Below are 25530 nucleotides of genomic sequence, written 5' to 3'. Positions count from 1 at the left end.
CATGCAGGAAAACTAACATGCATGCAGAAAAACTAACATGCATGCAGACAAACTAACATGCATGCAGACAAACTAAAAGGCATGCAGACAAACTAACATGCATGCAGACAAACTAACATGCCTGCAGACAAACTAACATGCCTGCAGACAAACTAACATGCATGCAGACAAACTAACATGCATGCAGACAAACTAACATGCATGCAGACAAACTAACATGCATGCAGACAAACTAACATGCATGCAGACAAACTAACATGCATGCAGACAAACTAAAAGGCATGCAGACAAACTAACATGCATGCAGACAAACTAACATGCATGCAGACAAACTAACATGCATGCAGACAAACTAAAAGGCATGCAGACAAACTAACATGCATGCAGACAGACTAACAGGCATGCAGACAAACTAACATGCATGCAGACAAACTAACATGCATGCAGACAAACTAACATGCATGCAGACAAACTAACATGCATGCAGACAAACTAACATGCCTGCAGACAAACTAACATGCATGCAGACAAACTAACATGCCTGCAGACAAACTAACATGCCTGCAGACAAACTAACATGCCTGCAGACAAACTAACATGCATGCAGACAAACTAACATGCATGCAGACAAACTAACATGCATGCAGACAAACTAACATGCATGCAGACAAACTAACATGCATGCAGACAAACTAACATGCATGCAGACAAACTAAAAGGCATGCAGACAAACTAACATGCATGCAGACAGACTAACAGGCATGCAGACAAACTAACATGCATGCAGACAAACTAACATGCATGCAGACAAACTAACATGCATGCAGACAAACTAACATGCATGCAGACAAACTAACATGCATGCAGACAAACTAACATGCATGCAGACAAACTAACATGCATGCAGACAGACTAACAGGCATGCAGACAAACTAACATGCATGCAGACAAACTAACATGCATGCAGACAAACTAACATGCATGCAGACAAACTAAAAGGCATGCAGACAAACTGACATGCATGCAGACAAACTAACATGCATGCAGACAAACTAACATGCATGCAGACAAACTAACAGGCATGCAGACAAACTAACATGCCTGCAGACAAACTAACATGCATGCAGACAAACTAACATGCCTGCAGACAAACTAACATGCCTGCAGACAAACAAACATGCATGCAGACAAACTAACATGCATGCAGACAAACTAACATGCATGCAGACAAACTAAAAGGCATGCAGACAAACTAACATGCATGCAGACAGACTAACAGGCATGCAGACAAACTAACATGCATGCAGACAAACTAACATGCATGCAGACAAACTAACATGCATGCAGACAAACTAACATGCATGCAGACAAATTAAGGCATGCAGACAAACTAACATGCATGCAGACAGACTAACAGGCATGCAGACAAACTAACACTCATGCAGACAAACTAACATGCATGCAGAAACTAACATGCATGCAGACAAACCAACATGCATGCAGACAAACTAACATGCCTGCAGACAAACTAACATGCATGCAGAAACTAACATGCATGCAGACAAACCAACATGCATGCAGACAAACTAACATGCCTGCAGACAAACTAACATGCCTGCAGACAAACTAACATGCTTGCAGACAAACTAACATGCATGCAGGAAAACTAACATGCATGCAGAAAAACTAACATGCATGCAGACAAACTGACATGCATGCAGACAAACTAAAAGGCATGCAGACAAACTAACATGCATGCAGACAAACTAACATGCCTGCAGACAAACTAACATGCCTGCAGACAAACTAACATGCATGCAGACAAACTAACATGCATGCAGACAAACTAACATGCATGCAGACAAACTAACATGCATGCAGACAAACTAACATGCATGCAGACAAACTAAAAGGCATGCAGACAAACTAACATGCATGCAGACAGACTAACAGGCATGCAGACAAACTAACATGCATGCAGACAAACTAACATGCATGCAGACAAACTAACATGCATGCAGACAAACTAACATGCATGCAGACAAACTAACATGCATGCAGACAAACTAACATGCATGCAGACAAACTAACATGCATGCAGACAGACTAACAGGCATGCAGACAAACTAACATGCATGCAGACAAACTAACATGCATGCAGACAAACTAACATGCATGCAGACAAACTAAAAGGCATGCAGACAAACTGACATGCATGCAGACAAACTAACATGCATGCAGACAAACTAACATGCATGCAGACAAACTAACAGGCATGCAGACAAACTAACATGCCTGCAGACAAACTAACATGCATGCAGACAAACTAACATGCCTGCAGACAAACTAACATGCCTGCAGACAAACAAACATGCATGCAGACAAACTAACATGCATGCAGACAAACTAACATGCATGCAGACAAACTAAAAGGCATGCAGACAAACTAACATGCATGCAGACAGACTAACAGGCATGCAGACAAACTAACATGCATGCAGACAAACTAACATGCATGCAGACAAACTAACATGCATGCAGACAAACTAACATGCATGCAGACAAATTAAGGCATGCAGACAAACTAACATGCATGCAGACAGACTAACAGGCATGCAGACAAACTAACACTCATGCAGACAAACTAACATGCATGCAGAAACTAACATGCATGCAGACAAACCAACATGCATGCAGACAAACTAACATGCATGCAGACAAACTAACATGCATGCAGAAACTAACATGCATGCAGACAAACCAACATGCATGCAGACAAACTAACATGCCTGCAGACAAACTAACATGCCTGCAGACAAACTAACATGCCTGCAGACAAACTAACATGCTTGCAGACAAACTAACATGCATGCAGGAAAACTAACATGCATGCAGAAAAACTAACATGCATGCAGACAAACTGACATGCATGCAGACAAACTAACATGCCTGCAGACAAACTGACATGCATGCAGACAAACTCACAGGCATGCAGACAAACTAACATGCATGCAGAAACTAACATGCCTGCAGACAAACTAACATGCATGCAGACAAACTAACATGCCTGCAGACAAACTAACATGCTTGCAGACAAACTTACATGCATGCAGACAAACTAACATGCATGCAGAAAAACGAACATGCATGCAGACAAACTAACATGCATGCAGACAAACTAACATGCATGCAGACAAACTAACATGCATGCAGACAAACTAAAAGGCATGCAGACAAACTAACATGCATGCAGACAGACTAACAGGCATGCAGACAAACTAACATGCATGCAGACAAACTAACATGCATGCAGACAAACTAACATGCATGCAGACAAACTAAAAGGCATGCAGACAAACTGACATGCATGCAGACAAACTAACATGCATGCAGACAAACTAACATGCATGCAGACAAACTAACAGGCATGCAGACAAACTAACATGCCTGCAGACAAACTAACATGCATGCAGACAAACTAACATGCCTGCAGACAAACTAACATGCCTGCAGACAAACTAACATGCATGCAGACAAACTAACATGCATGCAGACAAACTAACATGCATGCAGACAAACTAAAAGGCATGCAGACAAACTAACATGCATGCAGACAGACTAACAGGCATGCAGACAAACTAACATGCATGCAGACAAACTAACATGCATGCAGAAACTAACATGCATGCAGACAAACCAACATGCATGCAGACAAACTAACATGCCTGCAGACAAACTAACATGCATGCAGACAAACTAACATGCATGCAGACAAACCAACATGCATGCAGACAAACTAACATGCCTGCAGACAAACTAACATGCCTGCAGACAAACTAACATGCCTGCAGACAAACTAACATGCTTGCAGACAAACTAACATGCATGCAGAAAAACTAACATGCATGCAGAAAAACTAACATGCATGCAGACAAACTGACATGCATGCAGACAAACTAACATGCCTGCAGACAAACTGACATGCATGCAGACAAACTCACATGCATGCAGACAAACTAACATGCATGCAGAAACTAACATGCCTGCAGAGAAACTAACATGCCTGCAGAGAAACTAACATACCTGCAGACAAACTAACATGCTTGCAGACAAACTAACATGCATGCAGACAAACTAACATGCATGCAGAAAAACGAACATGCATGCAGACAAACTAACATGCATGCAGAAAAACGAACATGCATGCAGACAAACTGACATGCATGCAGACAAACTAACATGCATGCAGACAAACTAACATGCCTGCAGACAAACTAACATGCATGCAGACAAACTAACATGCCTGCAGACAAACTAACATGCAGGCAGACAAACTAACATGCATGCAGACAAACTAACATGCATGCAGACAAACTAACAGGCATGCAGACAAACTAACATGCATGCAGACAAACTAAAAGGCATGCAGACAAACTAACATGCATGCAGACAAACAAACATGCATGCAGACAAACTAACATGCATGCAGACAAACTAACATGCATGCAGACAAACTAAAAGGCATGCAGACAAACTAACATGCATGCAGACAAACAAACATGCATGCAGACAAACTAACAGGCATGCAGACAAACTAACATGCATGCAGACAAACTAACATGCATGCAGACAAACTAACATGCATGCAGACAAACTAACATGCAGGCAGACAAACTAACATGCATGAAGACAAACTAACATGCATGCAGACAAACTAACATGCATGCAGACAAACTAACATGCATGCAGACAAACTAACATGCATGCAGACAAACTAACATGCATGCAGACAAACTAAAAGGCATGCAGACAAACTAACATGCATGCAGACAGACTAACAGGCATGCAGACAAACTAACATGCATGCAGACAAACTAACATGCATGCAGACAAACCAACATGCATGCAGACAAACTAACATGCCTGCAGACAAACTAACATGCCTGCAGACAAACTAACATGCCTGCAGACAAACTAACATGCTTGCAGACAAACTAACATGCATGCAGAAAAACTAACATGCATGCAGAAAAACTAACATGCATGCAGACAAACTGACATGCATGCAGACAAACTAACATGCCTGCAGACAAACTGACATGCATGCAGACAAACTCACATGCATGCAGACAAACTAACATGCATGCAGAAACTAACATGCCTGCAGAGAAACTAACATGCCTGCAGAGAAACTAACATACCTGCAGACAAACTAACATGCTTGCAGACAAACTAACATGCATGCAGACAAACTAACATGCATGCAGAAAAACGAACATGCATGCAGACAAACTAACATGCATGCAGAAAAACGAACATGCATGCAGACAAACTGACATGCATGCAGACAAACTAACATGCATGCAGACAAACTAACATGCCTGCAGACAAACTAACATGCAGGCAGACAAACTAACATGCATGCAGACAAACTAACATGCATGCAGACAAACTAACAGGCATGCAGACAAACTAACATGCATGCAGACAAACTAAAAGGCATGCAGACAAACTAACATGCATGCAGACAAACAAACATGCATGCAGACAAACTAACATGCATGCAGACAAACTAACATGCATGCAGACAAACTAAAAGGCATGCAGACAAACTAACATGCATGCAGACAAACAAACATGCATGCAGACAAACTAACAGGCATGCAGACAAACTAACATGCATGCAGACAAACTAACATGCATGCAGACAAACTAACATGCATGCAGACAAACTAACATGCATGCAGACAAACTAACATGCAGGCAGACAAACTAACATGCATGAAGACAAACTAACATGCATGCAGACAAACTAACATGCATGCAGACAAACTAACATGCAGGCAGACAAACTAACATGCATGCAGACAGACTAACATGCATGCAGACAAACTAACATGCATGCAGACAAACTAACATGCCTGCAGACAAACTAACATGCATGCAGACAAACTAACATGCATGCCTTATTCATCCCCACAGTGCTGTTTTCCATTTTCGCACAAATATTACCAGCAATATTTGGGGTTATTTCGCCTGTTTAAGGAGAAAAAAACAGGTTTCATCTTTTCATTCATGTATTTATAAATGTTGCATTTAATAACTAAATATTTTGGTAGCAAGCTAAATATTTAAAGTTTAATGTTTTATGAATATATGTTTAGTTTACTTACCGAATGTTTAGTCTGTAAACTAATTATAATTTAATAAAGTTAAAAATTTAGTTTGCAAATTAAATATCTAGATATTTATTTTTCCAACTAAAACATTAGTTTCGTAACTAAATATTGAATAGTTAAATAAATATTTAACTCAAAAACTAAATGTTTAGCTTTTTAACAAAAAAATCTAGTTTGGAGCTAAATGTTTAACGCTTAACTACATATACAGCTAACATGCAAATGAACTTACCAATAAGTGGAAGTAGACTATCAAAATAAAAGCTGGGTTGGAGTGATTCTTGCCAGCCTTGTTGACCATCATTAAGTAAAGTTAAGTAAAGCTAAATAAAGTAAAGTTAAATAATTATTTTAAAATCGAAACATATATAATTATAACTATATAATTATAAAATCAATAATTTAACTTTAAATGAAATAAAACCCATTAAAAACATTTTTGCTTTCTTTTTTTTTCCAGTAAATGTTGCTCAATCTTTTTTGAGTTGAATTATCAATATCAAACTGAGTAAACTGTATTTGGCACTTCAGCAAAAACATTTCATCTAGTTTTTGATTGATCTAACCATTTATCTCTCCCTAACTTTTCTGGCTGTTCAGTGTCTTCAGACATTTGAGCCAATGATGTCATATTTGTTGCAGTCTCCCAAGTTTTCCTTTCACCTTTGACACTCCAGCAGCTTCAGCTGTCAGCACTCATGCATGAATTCACAAACAGGGAATCTGGCGATGACTCCTCAGCTTCATCTGTGAGGAAGAACCAAACAGCTCCTGAGAGGTGCTGCTCCTCCAGAGCCGAGAGGTGTTTGAGCAGCTGCTGTCAGCAAGGTGCACGGCCGCTGCAGCGCACGGATCCCCACGAACACACACACAACCCCACACAATCTGAGATTCTGCCCTTTTATTCAGCTGCAGGATTACAGGCGGCTCCACAATAAATAAGAGAAACCTTTACAGGTTCACATCACACACACACATGCACTCACAAACACACACACACAGAAGCTGTACAACAGAGAGAGTGATAAGTGCACACGTTTTTGAGAGGACATATCGGCTGTGCACGTGCACGTGCAACAGCAGGTCAGTGGGCAGACAGGCTCCAGCTTCAGCTCCTTCCCTCCTCTCCTCTCAGGTCTTCAGATGTCGTCATCGCGGCAGCGTTTGGCTGCAGGAGCTCCATCCAAGAGAATTCTCTGAGATGGGGGGTCTGCATTTTGTATTCTTAGAGTCCGTCCCTCTATGGAATGAGGGCGCTCCGCACCCCCCACTGAACAGAAAGCGGCACTTTTCTGGTGGGGGAGTCCGTCCTGGTGCCGTTGGTTCTCTGCAGTTCCATCCTCCTTCTCTGGAACACTGTCTGGAACTGCAGCAGCAGAGAGTCAGGCCGGCTCTGCGTCCGTATGCTATCATCATCATCCTCACCATCATATCCTACCATGTGAGAGGTGGTCGTGCTGCTTGCGGTGGTTGTGGGAGGGGAGGGGGTGGTGCCCACCGGGCTCTTGGCTTTGGCACAGTACATGTCCAGATCCTGAAGCTCACAGCCAGGAGGCCTGCAACAGTGGTCCACAATGCCCCGCCCTCTGGGTCTAGAACCGTACCCGGACCAGGAGCCTTTACCTGCAGAGACAGACAGGTCAGCTTTCACAGACAGGTGAGGACAGACAGACCCCGCCCCCAGTCTGGACAGCCCATCCACTACATGCAGTTATAATGACAACCCCCTTATCATCATTCCAGCAACATCCCAACTCCGTTTGTCACCAAATATGTTCATTAACCAGACATATTTGTCTCCCCTATTTCAAACAAAAAAACAGTCTTTCAAAAGCAGATTTAAAGCAACTTCAGATGAAAAAGTGCTGCAGAGGCACAAATAAAACATACAAAAACCCATAATATAAGAAAAACCATTCAGTGATACATAAAAGAACAGAGATTATCTTCAATCCAGAGAGGCACAGCAGACAAAACTCTTGCCACATGTGAATGTGGGTTTATGCTCCGGGGTTCTCTGGGAAGTGGATCTGTGTGAACATGACTGCCGCGCCATCAGAACTGAAACCTGCTCCATGTAGAACAGTTTTTGTTTAAATGATTGTCTGACAAAAAGTGCAGGAAAAAAGTTGCACTTCCTGTGAAAATGCGTGTCAAAGTTGCAGATGCTGAAGTTTGATCAAGAACTTTCTGCCAGCGTAAGTATTACAGGTAAATGGTAAATGGCGTATACTTATTTAGCGCTTTTCTACCTTCTTCAAGGCCCAAAGTGCTTTACAGTCACAGACCCATTCACCCATGCACACACACATTCACACACACATTCACACACTGGTGAAACTAGCTATAGAAAATTCCCAATCTGCTGTAATATATATGGAAAAATGCTAAACAAAAGCCCCAAGAACTGTCGGCCCTGCCTGGACGAATGCTGAGTCACATCTATGAAACTGTTCACTTCCTCTAATCTGCCTGTGATGTCATTTGAGTGATGTCAGAGAGTTCACCTTCTGCTTAGCTGTGAGGTGGAGAACTGACCTTTACTCTAGCAAGACCAGGCAGCTTCATGAATCTTCCATCTGTCTGAGTGGTAGGTGAGAAAGCTGTGGAGTTCTAGGGCTATTGGCCTAAATGATACAATTCTAGCCCTTGTGTTATCTTAGATGACCCCCCCCCCCTTCCATTGAGGTGTTCTCCCTACCATGACAAAGGTGGATAAAGGTGGAAAGATTTCCTGTAATCCATGGACACCAGTGAAGATCACAAATCATTGAAGAAAAAAGGTTCACAGCACTGTCTAGTGGGTCTAGATGACCCTACTCCCAATGATAAAGTGCCTAGGATAGCACAAGGGTTACAGGTAGAGCCTTGATCCTAAATCCTTTACATCAGATCTATTCAAAACAACGAAACTTATTCTAAATGCTGAGTTTACGCCCAAAGAGCCTTCTAACATACTTTACTGCTAAACTACAGAGACACTTAAGGAAAACAAAGTGACAGTCAAATATTAACAGCAATATTTCACCTGCTTTAGGAGAAAAAAGCAGGTTTCCGTTTTCAATTTCATGTTTTCACCTTTTAATTCAGGTATTTTTAAATGCTAAATTTACTAACTAAATATTTAGTTAGCAGGCTAAATATTTAATTTAAAGTTAAATTATTGATTTTATAATTATATAGCTACAATTATATATATTGGGATTTTAAAATAATTATTTATTATTTGTTAAATAAATATTTGTCCAAATTACCTTTTTAGCATTTAACTAAATATTTAGTCTGGAGCTAAATGTTTAACGCTTAACTACATATACAGCTAACATGCAAATGAACTTACCAATAAGTGGAAGTAGACTATCAAAATAAAAGCTGGATCTCTGACTGATTCTTGTCAGACTTGTTGTCCATCATGTCCTCCTGCTTTACTGATTCAAGACATTCCAACCTGTTAGCTGAAAACGGTGGATGAGCCGTTTTAACAGCTTTTCTTTTGTAAATAGGCGTCTTCTCAGATTGACCCCAGAGGTGGACTGGACTATTAACTTTTGTAGAATCTTAAACCGTGCCGCTTTAGTTCACAGCCTTCTGTCTTTTTATTTTTTCTTATTTTTTATTGCTTCCTGCTGCTTCTCCTGCTCTGGTGAAAATCATAACTCCGCCCCAGTGCCTGCTGTTTCTTTACCAGTCCCTATACTAACAGAAATGACCTCAACAGTTCTTCTAGCTCATGCATTGAAATGACTTTACTTCTTTTGAAGGTAGGTCGATTAGGAGGGGACGGGGAGTTGGCATGGAGGCTGTTTATAGAGTGTTTTGTTATGATAATGTTGCAAAAGGAAAAGTTCAGCTCCATCGTATCGGTGTTCCAGCAGAGGAGGCTGTACCAACAGGTCTCTAAAGTGCAGCGATGCCCTGAGAAGAAACTGATTTACAAAAGAAAAGCTGTTAAAACGGCTCATCCACTGTTTTCAGGTTGCACATGTCTTGAATCAGTAAAGCACGAGGACATGATGGACAACAAGGCTGGCGAGTTCTGACAGTCATGCTCCTGCGCTCTGAGTGCTTCTGTTTCAGTAGCAGCCTGATAGCAGAGGGGCCTTGAGCTACACTGTAGAGGCATTGAGGTGAAAGGGCCTGCAGATCCCACAAGTGCTGCTTCGCACATCAGAGCTTCAGAGGCGTTCAGCACATGGTGTCGAGGTCAGCTGGCTTTGTTGTGGGCGTGGCTGCCCGATAACACGCCACAGCGTTTTCAAGATGACCGTGAGCATATCTGTTAAACATCTGTGCCAGTTCAGGAACCTTCAGTATATCAGAGTCTGGAGATTATTACCATCAGCAACAACAGCCTGAGCAGCTGAGGCAGCGCTCAGAGAGGCTTGTTCACAGCCTGTTCACAGCCTGTTCACAGCCTCGCTGCATGAGTCTGCCACCAGACCCAGATCAGTTCCAGGCCCCAGAATGTGAGGAAACGGTCAAAAGTCTTATGAACAGAAGAAAACAGGCTTTTTGATTGACAGGTAGCAGTGTAACAGCTCTGAAATCTTCACTTGTTCATCAATTAATCCAGCAATGACATCAGATTCAGGCAAGATGGGTTTGACTATTGAGTCACAAACCACAGGATCCTCCCACTCAATCAAACATAGAAGCTTTTAAACTGGACAGAGGCCTTGTAGACCTTCAGCTTTGATAATGTGATAAACTGCTGAGTCCAGCTCTGCGTTTGGTTCACATTTGCTGCTCAGGGTAATTACAGGAAAATGTGGATTCTCCTCTGCTTCAGACAGGTCCGATTTCCCTCCTGTTGTGGAGCCCTCATGTCCAGGAGCTCCTGGTGGACATCACTGCTCCTTTCTGATGATTGACAGCTGTGAGGAAGACAGTAAAAACAGCCCAAGCTTCTACACTCAGCTGTCAGGACGGTCTTCAGAGGCGGACACGTCCTCGGCAGAACTCACCCATGTAGATGCCTCGGTCTCCGCACACGAACAGCAGGTCGCTGAGCAGCTCTGAGCCACAGCGCAGTCTGGCTGCCTCTGCCGAGAGCGCGGGCCCCCACAGGCTCAGGCTGGACAGGAACACGCAGACCTGAACGCCGAGCACCTGGAGGGCAGCAGATACACCCGTTAGCAGTCTGGTGCAGCCCTTCCCCTCTCTCCATCCATGTTCTCCTCCAGCTTCTATCAGGAGTTTTGGGTTTCTCTGATGTCAGTCTGGACAGCTGCAGTTTATTTTCAGCACAGCCTGTCTGAAAACAGTCGCAGCTAATGAAATGTTTTTGTTTGGGACCAAAGATCAGGTCAAAATAGTTTGTGCATTTTCCTGCAGCTGGAAAGGATTTACAAAGAAAGACGGATTCCCTAATATTGTGGTGGGATCAGAATTTGTGGTTCTGATGGGAGAACAGATAATAGTCTGTAATCAGAATTCACAGCTCTGACACCAGATAAACAAGAAAAATCAAGACTGATGCATCATTTGGGAAAAACAGACGTGTCTGTTCCACAACAGTTTAAAGCTGCAGCGATTCTTCTTCTTCTGAGTTTTACTTTAAGTTAAACATGGAAAAAATTCACAGATAAAACCTTCTAGAAGCAGCAGCTGAGTGTCGTGTAGCGGTTTCAGTTTTGAAAACCCAACATGACACAGTTTTGGAAACACCAGTTCTTCTCTCAGCTCATTTATGCTGCTCAGCTGACCCGAGGCTTTAGTGCGTACGAGTTCAGAGGAGAAACACTAAGTAACTCTAGCGATGCCATCGCCAGGACCGGTCCCTCTGAACACGAGCAGCAGTCTGCTCCAAAGGTGTGTTGAAAACAGAGCTGTCTGAGGGGCTGCTGTGGCTTCAGCTTCCCGGCTTTAATGACAGGACTTTACTACAGACCTGATCAAGTTTGAAACCGCTTGAATGTTTGATGCGGCTCCATTCACATCGGAGCCAAAGGACCCAAATCGGCTGTGGAGGAGCATTTAGCCTAAACACTTCAGCTTATAGCCAGACTTTGATTTTGAGGCAACATGGCAGAAGTCAAAGCCTTCATGCTTGAAGGACAGCAGGAACAGTGTTTTAAAAAAGAACCATTACTAAGCACAAAGATGATCAACAACCGGGTGAAGGTGGGGTCAGCAGTCCCATCCATCCATCCATCCATCCATCCATCCATCCATCCATCCATCCATCCATCCATCCATCCAGCCGACCTAGCTGCTTTTGGGCAAAGGCAGGGTTAACCCTGAACGGGTCACCCGTCTGTCAGACACACACACACACACACACACACACACACACACACAGACACACACACACACACACACACACACACACACACACCCACACACCCACACCCACACACACACAAACACATACACCCTAAAGGGGGCAATTCAGAACCACCAATGAACCTATGAAGCAGGCTTTGGACTGTGGGAGGAGAGCGCAGTGTCTGGAGAAAACCCACACAGGCACCAGAAAAACATGTAAACTCCACATGTTTTTGCATTCAAATCCAAGCCGGGATTTGAATGCAGACCTTTTCACTGTGAAGGGAGAGTGCTAACCACTACACCAGCATGCAGCCACCAATGGATAAGCCAAACACTAGAATAACTGCAGTTTTAACCTGAACATGTTAGAGCAGAAAATCAAATGTTTTCTGACAAAAACAGAGTATCCATCGACGTCCAGATGTGGAAACTAGGTGGGAGGGGCTATTCAGAAGGTCAAACAAACCAGCTGGGAACAACTGGATCTCACTGAGAGCTCAGACACCTTTAGGCTGGATTTAGCATCAAATAATAAGAAATGGAAATTCAGTTCTTAAAGGGAAACATCTTTTCTTTGTGCTGCCTTAACCTCCTCCTAAAACACACAAGTCACTGGGACTTTTTTATACTCAAACTTTCCAGTTTCTAGTCTGGTCACAGAAGCGTCGCCCTGACACACAACCATCTGCAGGGACTTAACGTCCTGCAACAGTTTGAGGATTCAGGATTCCAGACTCCAATGCTCGGGTCCTGTGGAGATGCACCTCTGATGATTCCAGGGGAGCCATCCCATGAGAACAGGACCTGAAGCAGGTTGGAGGAGAAACCAGAGGAGCAGGCTTACCTGGAGCGTGGGAGGCCGGCCAGGGAGGGGGCAAGACGGGGGCATCCTGTCCGAGTGCAAGGTTTCAGCGGGCCTGCGGTCTTATAGAGGCAGGGGGAGGTCCGCTGCAGGGAGGCCACTCCTCCCTCCACGGTCAGATCCTTCACTGCTAAGTATGTCCGTTTCCAAGTGGCGGTCCGAGTCAAACCAGGATCTGCTCCCGGCTGGACCCCCACAGCAGGCGGGCGGAGGCCTGCGCAGGGCTGGACCCCCACAGCAGCCGAGCGGAGGCCTGCAGAGGCGCCTCCTCCCGGCTGGACCCCCACAGCAGGCGGGCGGAGGCCTGCGCAGGGCTGGACCCCCACAGCAGCCGAGCGGAGGCCTGCAGAGGCGCCTCCTCCCGGCTGGACCCCCACAGCAGCCGGGCGGAGGCCTCCTCCCGCCTCTTGTCCTACAGACCCGTGAGAAGCTCGTCCAGTCGGACTCGGACCACCTGCTTTACAAAGAACTATCTTTGAAAAATTGAATCAAATATTTTTAAAAAAAGGACAGATGCAACAAGTCAGAACATAAACACTGCCCCCAACCCCGCACAGAAATAGCATGCTCAGTAATAAAAAGGAAAACAAACAGGCTTTCCAAACGTAACTTTTATTGCCAAGAAGCATCGTTATAACAAAGACATCTACTCAACACAAATGTCTTATGTAATCATTCCCAACCACCAATCTAGAAGGCAGATTGTATAGTTTTATTATATGTAAATGTCAAAGATGGTTTTTTTTTACAGTATCTTCAGTCTTATCAGTTTTCCTCCATGTATCAAAAAACTGACCTCTGACACTGAAGTTCAGGTCTGCTGCCCCCTGGCGGCCAAAATCCAGAGATCCAGAGGGCAGAAGAAGAGAAAATAATGATCCATGTCACCTCAAGCACTTTTAGGGTCAGTTTTGAAGGTTTTCCAGAACCTTTGAGCACTTTTGATTCCCATTATGGTGGCCACACAACAAAAATAACATTTTAAAAAGAAGGTTTGAAAATCAGCATCAGTAAAGCAGACTTTATAGAAATCTGATCTTTAAGTATTTGAATGTTTGAATACATAAATAAGACTTGAAGTCAACTTTAAAACATTTTAAAACATTTAATCTAAGTTTTTTTGAAGGAACAGGAGCTGGACATAAATGTACAGATTTTCACAAAGTTTATCCTTGAATCTTCCAAGGAAATGTTTTTATTGATATTTAAAAGAAGATCATTTAAAATAGCCTTTTAAACATCTGAACTGAACACGGACCTTTATGGTCCTCAGCTGCAGTCAGGCTAACATGCATTTATTGACACGTAACACACATGAACATACACATCTAAAAAGTCACTTTTTAAGCAGACTTGACAGCACATAACTCTGCTCTGCTGGCGTCTTTCCTTTAGTTCCACCCGTGCTTGTTTTTTTACTGTCACTTATTTGATTATTTTCCTTTTTAATTGTTCTAACCTTTTAGTAGTTTTCAATGTTTTAATGTGCGCCTGTTTGCTTGACTGCGGTCATGTTAAATAAACGTAATTTGATTTGCTACAAACACACCCACAGCACGAAAATGAGGTTCTTGAGAGCGTAAAGAGGAGAACGTCCCTCATTTGCAGATGTGTAGAGTTCAGAGGTCATCACTGCCGCCACAGCAGCTGCAGCAGAAAAAGATTCCTCAACTGAACCAGAACAGGCCAAACCTCTGGAGGACACTGGAAGAAGCAGGTTCTGATCCCAGTTCAGGGTCCAGACAGCAGGTTGTTGAGAGCGTCGTCCTCCTTCTGCAAGCGGGCCTTCAGCTGAGCAATCTCCTCCTCTTCCTCCAGCTCTTTATAGACGGCGTCCTCATCCGTCTGCTTGCTAAAGACATCATACCCTGAGGAGGAGCCGCTAGCTTCACCTGCCAGAGTCTCCTGAACAGCACCACCCTCCAGACCCGCCTGCTCCATCCGGATCCGCTTCACACTGAAGGCGTCAGGGGAACCCCTCTCCCTCCTGAGAGCGCTGCAACTCTCCTTCCGGGGGGACCAGACCTCCCCCGGGGAGGCTTTGGTTTGGCACCTGGACTCCGTCACATTCTCCTGTAAACACCAGATTATAGATCAGAGGCCAGGAAGAGACGCTGATGTGAAGATGAAGGAGTGCTGGTTAGCCGTTTAAGCTAAGACACGTGTTTGAGATGAACCGGCACCTCGCCTGGACCGTTGGCGGGACCAGGCGGCGGCCGGCGGGGAAACGCTGAGCTGCAGTGAGACTGAACGAGTACAGGAAGTAGGAGTGTCCTTAAGCTTCCATTGAATTTCATTATGCCTCTCCCTTTTAGTATGATCTGTGCTACTATATCTTTGTTAGTCATTGAAAGTATTGTAATGTATGGATTAGTTATCAATCAGTATTTTCATTGATTGGCCAACATTTGTATTTGTGTCTTTTTAGCTCTACAGGTATTGAACATCTGAAATAGCTGCTGGGCTGATTCTGGCTCATTGCAGTGAAGCTTTTAATGTGCAAAGACAACAATCAAACCCAGAAACACAAAGGATTCATAAGTTCCTTTTGTTGCATAAATTCAAATATCTATCTATGTTTAGCAGTACAATGATTTTCAGTAGAAAACATAAAGGAATTTAATGTTTCCAGTAAAATCATTTCTAATGAGAAGGTAATCAGAGTTAATTTGATTTCAATGACCATTTATGGAAAAATAAATCTGGTTTATTTTTTCATCAGTTATTTGCAGAAAGTTACAAAATACTCAGATTACCTCCACTGAGTGCAAGGCGTTTCTGTTAATCATCCCTTTAACTACAGGCCCATCTAAGTGAGCACGGGACACCACAGGGGTGCGTCCTGAGCCCACTGCTGTTCAGGCATGACTGCACAGCTCAATACAACAACAAACACAATGTTACGTTTGCAGACGACACAACAGTGATGGTCTCATAAGCCACAATGACGCGTCTGCGTACAGAATGGAGGTGGAGCATCTAGCAGGGTGGTGGACATCCCATAACCTCCAGATCAACGTGGACAAAACTAAAGAAACGGTGATCGACTTCTGGCCATCCCCCCCACTCATATGGAGAGAAATTAGACTCAGTCGGATTTGTGCGTGCGTAATTCTTGATTTGTGCGTAAATTAGGATTTGTGTGTGATTTGTTACTCACATAATACGTTTTGTGTATAAGTTAAAAAAATATAAAATGAAAAAAATACAAAATGCAATTTACGTATGCACAAATCAAGATTACAACAGCTTGAAACTACTTACACACACACACATCTTTAAAAAACACGCACGAATCCCTTGTTACGCACGGATCTACCGTGAGACTGTTTTCACGTCTCACAAATCCGTCCGTAAGTGCTCCGTTTAAATACCAGTGGAATGCTCGGTCATTAGAATTTTCCTATCAGCCTTCCCTTCCAAACGTATTTCCTTCAGTGGGTGTAGCAGGGCTTAAAAAACTTTAGAGGAAAATAAAAATTATCGTCTGAGAATATGACGTTCACTTTTAAACGCTAATATATATGTTAAAAGTATATTATTCTCCGAGACACCGAATTGATGTAAAATGCGTAACAGGAACGACCAGTAGGGGGCACTGTTTTTTTTCTTCCGGAAAAATCAAAGGCAGTCAGACTGAGAGAGTCACGGGAAGAATGGCGGCCCATCTCGGTGGTCAACGCCCCGAAGTAAGTAGCCTCTATGTTCAACACTAACATCTACTGTCTTCATGTATTGATTGAGTCATTGTCTGGATTTAGAAGGGAAGGCTGATAGGAAAATTCTAATGACCGAGCATTCCACTGGTATTTAAACGCAGCATTTACGGACGAATTTGTGAGACGTGAAAACAGTCTCACGGTAGATCCGTGCGTAACAAGGGATTCGTGCGTGTTTTTTAAAGATGTGTGTGTGTGTAAGTAGTTTCAAGCTGTTGTAATCTTGATTTGTGCATACGTAAATTGCATTTTGTATTTTTTTCATTTTATATTTTTTTAACTTATACACAAAACGTATTATGTGAGTAACAAATCACGCACAAATCCAAATTTATGCACAAATCCTAATTCACGCACGCACAAAGCAAGAATATGCATACACAAATCCTAATTTACGCACAAATCAAGAATTACGCACGCACAAAACCGACTGAGTCTAATTTCTCTCCATACACTCACATCTAACCATAAACCGTGCTGCTGTGGAGAAGGTCAACAGCGTCAAGTTCCTGGGGGGGCACCTCACTAACGACCTGTCCTCCAAAGCACAGCAGCGTCTCCATCCCTCCAGAGACTCAGGAAGGCTGGAGTTCCAACACCTCATCACTTCTACCATGGAGAACATCCTGACTCAGAGCTTCACATCCTGGTTTGTAGCTGGAAGGTTCAGGACAAACAACGGCTCAGCTGGACTGCAAGCAGGATGGTTGGTGCACCTCTGCTGATCCTGGAGGAGCTATACGAGTAGCGCTGCCTACGCAGAGCAACCTCCATCATCAGGGACCCCCAGCCCCCCTCTCATGGACTGTTCTCCCTCAGGCCATCTGGGAGGAGGTTCAGGAGCATCAGCTGCAGATCCAGCAGTGAACGGACTGTCCTCCTCGTGCATTCATGCTCTGACAAACTCCACTCTGCAATAAGACCCAAAGGACTACCCTCCAACCCCCCACACAACCCGAAGACACAACACATGGACACAGACTCTAGCAACCCCCCCCATAAACAACACTGCTGTTAAACAGTCACTTTCACACTGAATGCTGGTCTCTATTCTATTTTATTTTATATATATTTTTTAATCTTATTTATTTCATTTAATTTTATTAATTCATCGTATTTTTTATTCTTGGATTGTTGTTTTATTGCTATTTTTTATTGCTGCTTCTTTGCACCGTCATGCTAGTGAGAAACAGCATCTCGTCTCACCTGTGGATTTCTCTGTAAATACTCTGTGGAATGACAAGAAACACAATCTTGAAGAAGTATCATGACACCATTTCCCACAATGCATTGTTTTGTAGTCATCATGTCATCACAGTACCTACTTTCTAGCTTGCCCCTCCTCCTACCATATTTTTATGAAGATTGACATGTGACATCAGAGCAAAAGACTCCAGCGTCATGCGACCTGCGCAGCGCTGCGTCCGCCTGCTCATCTCAGACACAGGAAGACATCAGGAAGGCACGGACCAATCACTGAGCTCCTTGGCTGGATGTCATTTCTACAGGTGATCAGGAGACAGACTCACCGTCTCTGGGCTGTCGGCTGACAGCGATGGAGAGGTTGAGCTGCTCCTCTGCTGCTTCTGGCCCAGCTCAGACTTTCTGATGCACAGGTAGATCTGCCCACGGAAGATGACCAGGGCGGTCTGGTTGGTGGTGGGGGGGGGGGTACCCTGAGGGAGGGGGCGGGTGTGGCATTTGTCTGAAACGTCCTTCAGCTTCAGCACCTCAAAAGCGACCCGGTTGGAGGACTTGAAGGACATCTTTAGGGGGGCCGACCTTGATCCACACTGCTTCAACGTACGCACACCCTCTGCCCAAACACTCCTGATGGGGGGGGCTGACGTCAGGCCTTTTTTGCAGACGAACGCCGGGCAGATCCACGTGACGGTGGGCAAATCAGTGGGTCTCCTGGAGGGGTCCATGTCTGGGAGGGGCAGTCTCATCCTCTTCAGCACAGAGAGGGGTAAACTCTGCAGAGGCATGTTCTGCACCACCGCCTCCTCCGGGATGAAGATCTCCCACTCCCGACAGACACTCATGATCACCTGAGGACACGGCAGTCACCAGGTCACACAACAGGACACGCCCACTTCCCCCGAATGTGAGACTCCCCCCCCCCCCCCCTTTATATAAGCAAACTGACGAGAAGAACCTGATTTGATTACAGGAAGCTGTTGTTTACGAGGAGGACGACAGACACCCCCCCCCCCCCGTTCAATGAGAACCACTACGAGGTTTTTAGAGGAAATGATTTTGATTTCATTTTAACACAACAATAATTTCAACAAACAAACCAAAAACATCAATTATCGATGTCTGTCCAGCTGGGCTCAGATGACAGATCATCATCACCGGCCTATTATTCCCCGGAAAACGAAACTGGGACGGAACCACGTTCGGCTCGATGAGCCCCGCATGTGACTTACTGTCTGTAACGGAACAAACGCTAAAGACCGTCTGTACCTTGGATCTCGGTGCAACGACTAGTCTTCTTCTACGTCGTCTGTTGGGGTCTTAGTTCTTCTTCTGTTGGGGTCTGATGCGGAGCGCAGCGCTGTGGAGGTTCGGCACTGCCCCCTGCTGGAGGTGGAGAGGACCTTCTCGAGAGTTTGGTTCTTGAAGTTCTCGGGTCATAAAGATCAACACACTTCACGCAGTTTCAGAGATAAATGCCCCGGTATTCCTAAAAGAACACACAGGATCCCCAAATCAAAGAATCTTTCAGACACAAAGGAAATAATATTATCCTTTAAGAAAAAACATTTAATGCCTGACTCCTAAAAGGTAAAATAATTTCAATGTCTTCCCTTTCTTACTCCACCCACAATAAAAGGACATTATATATTTTTTACTCATTAATTTGGGCAAAGGTGAATTTTTTTTGTATGTAAATTCTGAAATATTTTATAAGAAAACAGAAGTCTTTACTGACACGCTTAGTTGTAACAAAAGGTTCTGTTTTGTAATGAATTGTTTTAAAAATAAAGTAGCTTTATAAAACACAATGAACTACATGTCAAAGATGAGCGTTCTTGAGTGCAACAGGAAAATGTGAGGCAAAAACATAAACCCTTCCGCTCTGTGTGTTCAGTGATGGCCCAGTTTGTTTAAGTCCTCACACTCCATCAGGGTTAGTGGGTGGTGTGAGGTGGAGGTCCCCTGGAGTTTTGGGTGCAGATGAGGGTATCTGGGGTGATCTATCTGGGCTGGCCTGTTCTCCCTCTGCAGTCTTTTCCATCAGCAGCTAGATTCCTTCTTCACCCCTGGGGTGAAGCCCCCCAGAGGTACAGGTCCCCATGGATTAGTGTGTGGGAGCTCTTTCCCCCTGTGGATGTGCAGTGGGGGTCAGCACACTGCCTTGTGCGATCAAATATAATCTCCTTTCAGAGGCAGATCTTTTGAATTGTATTAAAAATGTATTATTGCATTTTTAGTTCCAGTGTTAAGCCCTCAGTTTTGACGCTCTTGCAGCTTTCCTCATAAATCCAATGATCCAGAAAAAATCCACATTCCAACAGTGAAAGACAACAATCCTTTTTCCTTTTGATCAGATTGAAAAATGAACAATAATCAGTTAACTTAAGTAATAACCAAAGTATAAAGAAAATATGCAAATTAACGGGAATGACTTAGCGAGGTAAAAAAAAAACGGTTGGACTTGATTCCAAAATTGAGCCTGACACGAATCTGCTGGGTCCTACTGGCGGTAAAGAAAATAACAAACTGAATGCAAAGTGGTCATCTCTGCCATTAAGGCTTCTACATTTACCAGGCCCTAAATGTTATCAAACTCTTTGAAACAATTACTTAATGTTCGAATAAAACTTAAATAAGCACTTCTTACAAACAGATAAACATGCATCTAGCAGATATTCAAACATTTTGATTCACAGTAGTCTTCATGCTTACTCAGACTCTACAAGAAGACACAACTTAGTAATTGGTCGACAAGGTTCGTTGGTCTTAGTCTTCACTTTCACTTGTCAAACAAAACCCTGTTTATCTGGAAGGGTCTGCAAGACTCTTCCAAGCGGCCGGGATTTTCTGGGTGAGGTATCATCCACGATGAAAACCACATCTCCTACAAAAAGGTTCCTGTTAGATGTAGCCCACCTTTGATGTTCCTGAAGATGGGTGAGGTATTCCTTACACCAGCGTTTCCAGAATATGTCCACCAGGTACTGAACTTGCCTCCAGCTCCGATTGACGTACAAGTCGTTTCTTTCAAAAATCCCTGGAGGCAGCTCAGGTTTGGTTTTAAGCAGCAACTGATGGTTAGGTGTGAGGACTTCTAGGTCGTTGAGGTCGGTAGAAGCTGTCGAAATGGGCTGACTGTTTATGATCGATTCTGCCTCACAAAGCAAGGTATGAAGATTTTCCTCGTCCAAAATTTGTTTGTTCACAGTGGTGTTCAGAACTTTCCTTACTGAGCGGATTAATCTTTCTCAGCTTCCACTGTGATGAGAACCTGAAGGAGGATTGAAGTGCCACTGGATGTTTTCCTAATTCTTTGTGATTTTGTTGTTATTCCACTCTTTGATTGATCTCTTTAACTCACTATCAGCTGATCCTAAGTTGGTGCCATTGTCCGAGTACATTTCCTTCACCTGTCCTCTCCTAGCGATGAACCTTCTGATTGCATCGAGGCAAGCATTGGTGTCCAGTGATGCAGCCACTTCTAAGTCCACAGCTCGAATGGCTAAAGATGTAAAGATAACATATCTTTTGACTTGAGTTCTTCCTCTTTTTACCAGAAAAGGGCCAAAGTTATCGACGCCAACTCTAGTAAATAAAGAGTCGTCGGAAACGACTCTGCATTTTGGTAGATCTGCCATAAGTTGTTTACCACATGAACCATACATCTTCTTGCAAATTACACATTCAGACAAAACTTTCCTAATAGCACCGTGAGCCTCTGGGATCACGGTGAGTGGCCAACATATGATTTCCTCCAGCATGTCCAGTGCTATTGTGAATGTGTCTCAGCACAAGTTTGGTGATGTGCGACCCTTTTGACAGGATGGCTTGATGCTACAGTCATATGGCATAGCAGAATGTCTTAACCTTCCTCCAAGCTTTAGTACATCATCTTAGAAAATTAGGTTCAACTTGAAGAGAGGGTTACTTTTCTTCAAAACTTTGTCATTCCTTAATGCTGAGACATCATCTCTGAATGTTTGCTTTTGACAGTTTTTCACAATCTCTGTCTTTGGTCTTGTCAGATCATCACAAGTCAAACGAGTTCCATTGCAAACACTTCAGGAGGTTGGTTGTCGTGAATTCCTTTGAAGCACTTGACTCCTTCTTGGTTTTTATTTTTTTTAGCAGGTCCAGGCAACTGGGCGCCTTAGTTTTATCAAAGATGAGTGATAGGTCATCAGTTTGTCCGTGGCTGTTTCAAGCTCCCTAACCTGAATGATTTGTGTTTGAACTGCTCTTTTGACCTCTGGGTCAGGATTTTTGGGCTACTGGGACTGACCATGGCATAAGAAGTCTGGTCCTGTCAGCCAATCTTGACGTTTCAGAAAAACGTCCACCGGTGGTCCTCTTGACATGCAGTCAGCAGGATTCAGAGTTCTGGGAACGTATCTCCAATGAGAAGGTTTTGAGTGATCCAGGATTCTTGAAATCCTGTTGGCAACAAATGTCTTAAATCTTGCACTTTCGCTGCTCAGGTACTTTAGCACTGAGGTACTATCTGTTCAAAACACAGAGTTACTGAGTTCCAAGTCCAACTCTTTTTTTAAAAGCATTTCCATTTTCACTGCAACTGTGGCTGTGATCAACACCATGCTTGGGATGGTTGGTGGCTTTAAAGGAGCGACTCTTGCCTTTGCCAGATTTAGGGTAGACTGAGCCTTTTTGTTTTTGCTATGAAGTGCAAGATAACTCACTATTCTGTAAGCATGCTCGTTGGCCTCTGAAAAATCATGAAGTTGTACAAAGATTGGGTTTTTGAGTGGCTTTGCTTTAATACATCTGTCTACTCCAAAGGAGTCGAGAGCCTTTAGACTGGAGATCCAGTTCATCCAGTCCTTCAGAATGTTCTCTGGCAACTCTTCATCCCAACTGCATTGTTTTCGACATAAACCTTGCAGGATGAGTTTTGCTGGCAGGATGACTGGAGCCAGAAACCCCTATAAATAGAACTAACGAGTGGGAGCAATCCTTTCCTGGTGTGTGGTTGATTTCGGAGATCTTGAACTTAAACTGATCAGTCTCAGTGCATCATTGTATTCCCAATGCTCTTTCCACTGCCAGGTTGTCTTTATTTAGATCCAGATCTTGAAATCCTTGTGCCCTCTTATCAGCAGGGACTGCATTGAGGAATGTGCGACTGTTGGTTGAACATTTTGTCAGCCAAAATCGTCCCTTCTTCAGCATGTTTCTTAAATCTTTACATAGATTTACTGCTGTGTCTTCATCAGTGGTTGACTTGAGTAAACGTAGAAGTTTTTCTTCACCGTTTTTGACACTTCTTGGTGAAACTCATTCTCAAAATCAGTGGCACATTGTCAAAGAGCAAAATTTGCAACACTTGGAGAAGATATTGCTCCAAAAATGTGAACAAGCATTTTGTGATCACAGAGCTTTTAGCTGTAATCTCCATCGGGCCATCAAACAAATCTAAGGAGATCTGTGTCATTGTTATTGACCCTAATTGGTAAAACATGGCTTCTACATCAGCCTTGATTGGCACCGTCTCTTCTCTGAAACGCAGTAGGGCTCCCACCAGAGAACTGGTTAGATCAGGTCCCTGCAAGAGCTCATTATTTAGTGAGACACCTTGGAGTCTTGACCTACAATAAAACCCGACAAGTACATTTTTCTTTGTTGGGTGTCTTACTTCACGGTGAGGCATGTACCAAGTTCGTCCTTGAACTGGTTCATCCTTATCGTTGAGCTTTATGGCATACCCTTTCTTCAGAAGAGCATTCATAACTGCAACATATTCCTTGTACAATTCTGTATCTCTTGAAGTTTTTTTCCGTAGGTTTAACGCATGTTGCTCGACAATTGATCGATTGTTTGGCATGAACAATGGCTTGTTTTTTACTGGAAGACAATTATTGTAATGTCCATCCACGTACTTTCAAGATTGTGACACCACGTTAATGAATTGATGGTCATTCGTAGACATCTCTGTGATTTCGTCTTGTCCAGCATCTGGGAAATCTTGCTTGAACTGCAAGTGCCAAAGTTCTTCAAGTCTAGAAACTGATACTCTGTTTGATGTGACCTTTGTTATCCTGTTAGTTTCCAATGTACCACTTCCATTCTTCATTGGTCCATTTAAGGTCCAGCCTAATGATGTTCTTATGGTATATGGGCGATCATCCACACTTCTGATCACCTGCAGGGATTCCACTTTCTTAGAAATATTTGCTCCAACAAGTAGTCCAATCTCTGCTTGGGTAACTTGAAGATAAAACTTCATTTAAGTGAGGCCATTTGCTGATGTCTTCTTGTGGAGGAATGTTATCTTTGATTACAGGGATGGCAAACTCTGGCAAACTAATGAAATTGTCTCCCTGTAAGTTGCTCATCTCCAGTCCTGTCACGACACGAGTATTTACAAGAGATTCTTGCCTATTGTACAGAATACTTGTGTTGAGTCATGTTAAGCTGATTGATCAGATATTCTGTTGCAAATGTAGCTGAGCTTCCTGGATCCAAAAATGCGTAGGTTTTTACAATGTGGGTTCCCTTTTGAGCCTTAACAAGCACTGGAACAATTGACAGAACACAGTCGTCTCTTCCGGCCCCGGTAACCTCCACCTTTTCTGTCATTTGCAACAAAGCACTTGAAAATGTTTGTTGTTCACTGCCTTCCTTTTTTTCCTTCTTCATTGGAGTCTCTTGGAACTTTATGGAGCAGTGTGGGGTGTGGCTGATCACACATTTGGCACCAAAGTTTGACTTTGCAGTTGGTGCTCATGTGTCCATGTTTCAGACACGCAAAGCATAGCCCCTTACTTTTCAGGAAGTCCATCTTGTCTTTAGGCAATTTACTCTTCTGCCTTTTATAGATTTCCAGGTTATGCTGTCCACCTTTGCAATACAGACATGGTTTGCTGTATGCATCTACTGTTGTTCCTTTTGATTCAGAATTGCTTCAAACTCCTTGTGCCACAATGGTAGTGGTGAAAACTTTCTTTGGTTTTGGTGCTGATGCAATATCTCTGGGACTTGAAATGTCTTTGATGTTTTCATAGAGCGAGTGCAGTAAATATTTAGTCTTCTTGTTGAAAAATCTACAAAGTCTTTAAACTGAACTCGTTTCTTAGTCGTCTCTTGAAGGTCACAAGCCGTCTTCCTCCAGATTTCTATGACTTTAAAGGGATGTTTATTTACTAGGAATTTGATCGTAACTGTGTTGTCCAGATCTTCCATGTAGCTGCTATCTGTCATTGCATTGAGGCAGCTGGTGAGAAATAATGCAAATGACTGTAGAGCAGAACTATCTTCTGATTTAATTGGCTGTCATTCCAAA

General features: G+C 43.3%; 2 protein-coding genes across 3 annotated transcripts; both read right to left on the bottom strand.

The window, feature by feature from the left end:
• Nucleotides 1–7065: 7065 nt before the first annotated feature.
• Nucleotides 7066–13383, bottom strand: LOC105354483 (insulin-like growth factor I). The gene is made up of 4 exons (XM_011477701.3): nt 13294–13383; nt 11144–11288; nt 7618–7802; nt 7066–7545 (listed from the first exon to the last, which is right to left on the bottom strand). The coding sequence occupies exons 1-4, from the start codon at nt 13336–13338 to the stop codon at nt 7420–7422; spliced, it is 501 nt and encodes a 166-aa protein (XP_011476003.1). The 5' UTR covers nt 13339–13383; the 3' UTR covers nt 7066–7419.
• Nucleotides 13384–13904: 521 nt separating this feature from the next.
• LOC111947691 lies at nt 13905–19714 on the bottom strand. 2 transcript variants are annotated; one of them, XM_023957102.1, is made up of 3 exons: nt 19500–19714; nt 18560–19081; nt 13905–15384 (listed from the first exon to the last, which is right to left on the bottom strand). In XM_023957102.1, the coding sequence occupies exons 2-3, from the start codon at nt 19073–19075 to the stop codon at nt 15043–15045; spliced, it is 858 nt and encodes a 285-aa protein (XP_023812870.1). In that variant the 5' UTR covers nt 19076–19081; nt 19500–19714; the 3' UTR covers nt 13905–15042. The 2 variants fall into 2 exon arrangements, with proteins under 2 accessions (XP_023812870.1, XP_023812871.1); XM_023957103.1 differs by having other exon boundaries at nt 19463–19691.
• Nucleotides 19715–25530: the final 5816 nt, after the last annotated feature.

The sequence above is a fragment of the Oryzias latipes genome, chromosome 7, assembly GCF_002234675.1.
Source record: "Oryzias latipes chromosome 7, ASM223467v1".
NCBI lineage: Eukaryota > Metazoa > Chordata > Actinopteri > Beloniformes > Adrianichthyidae > Oryzias > Oryzias latipes.
Note: the sequence above shows the minus strand (reverse complement) of the source record. Positions and strands in the feature narration are given on the sequence as shown.

Bases quoted from the DNA above. Each gene is read 5' to 3' on its own strand.
- LOC105354483 (XM_011477701.3), bottom strand. From the start codon at position 13,338: ATGCCCCCGTCTTGCCCCCTCCCTGGCCGGCCTCCCACGCTCCAG. The intron at 11,289-13,293 runs GTAAGCCTGCTC...GCTGCCCTCCAG, and splicing joins GCCGGCCTCCCACGCTCCAG to GTGCTCGGCGTTCAGGTCTG. The intron at 7,546-7,617 runs GTAGGATATGAT...CTGCTGCTGCAG, and splicing joins GCACGACCACCTCTCACATG to TTCCAGACAGTGTTCCAGAG.
- LOC111947691 (XM_023957102.1), bottom strand. From the start codon at position 19,075: ATGAGTGTCTGTCGGGAGTGGGAGATCTTCATCCCGGAGGAGGCGGTG. The intron at 15,385-18,559 runs GTGAGTCTGTCT...TGGTGTTTACAG, and splicing joins CAGCCGACAGCCCAGAGACG to GAGAATGTGACGGAGTCCAG.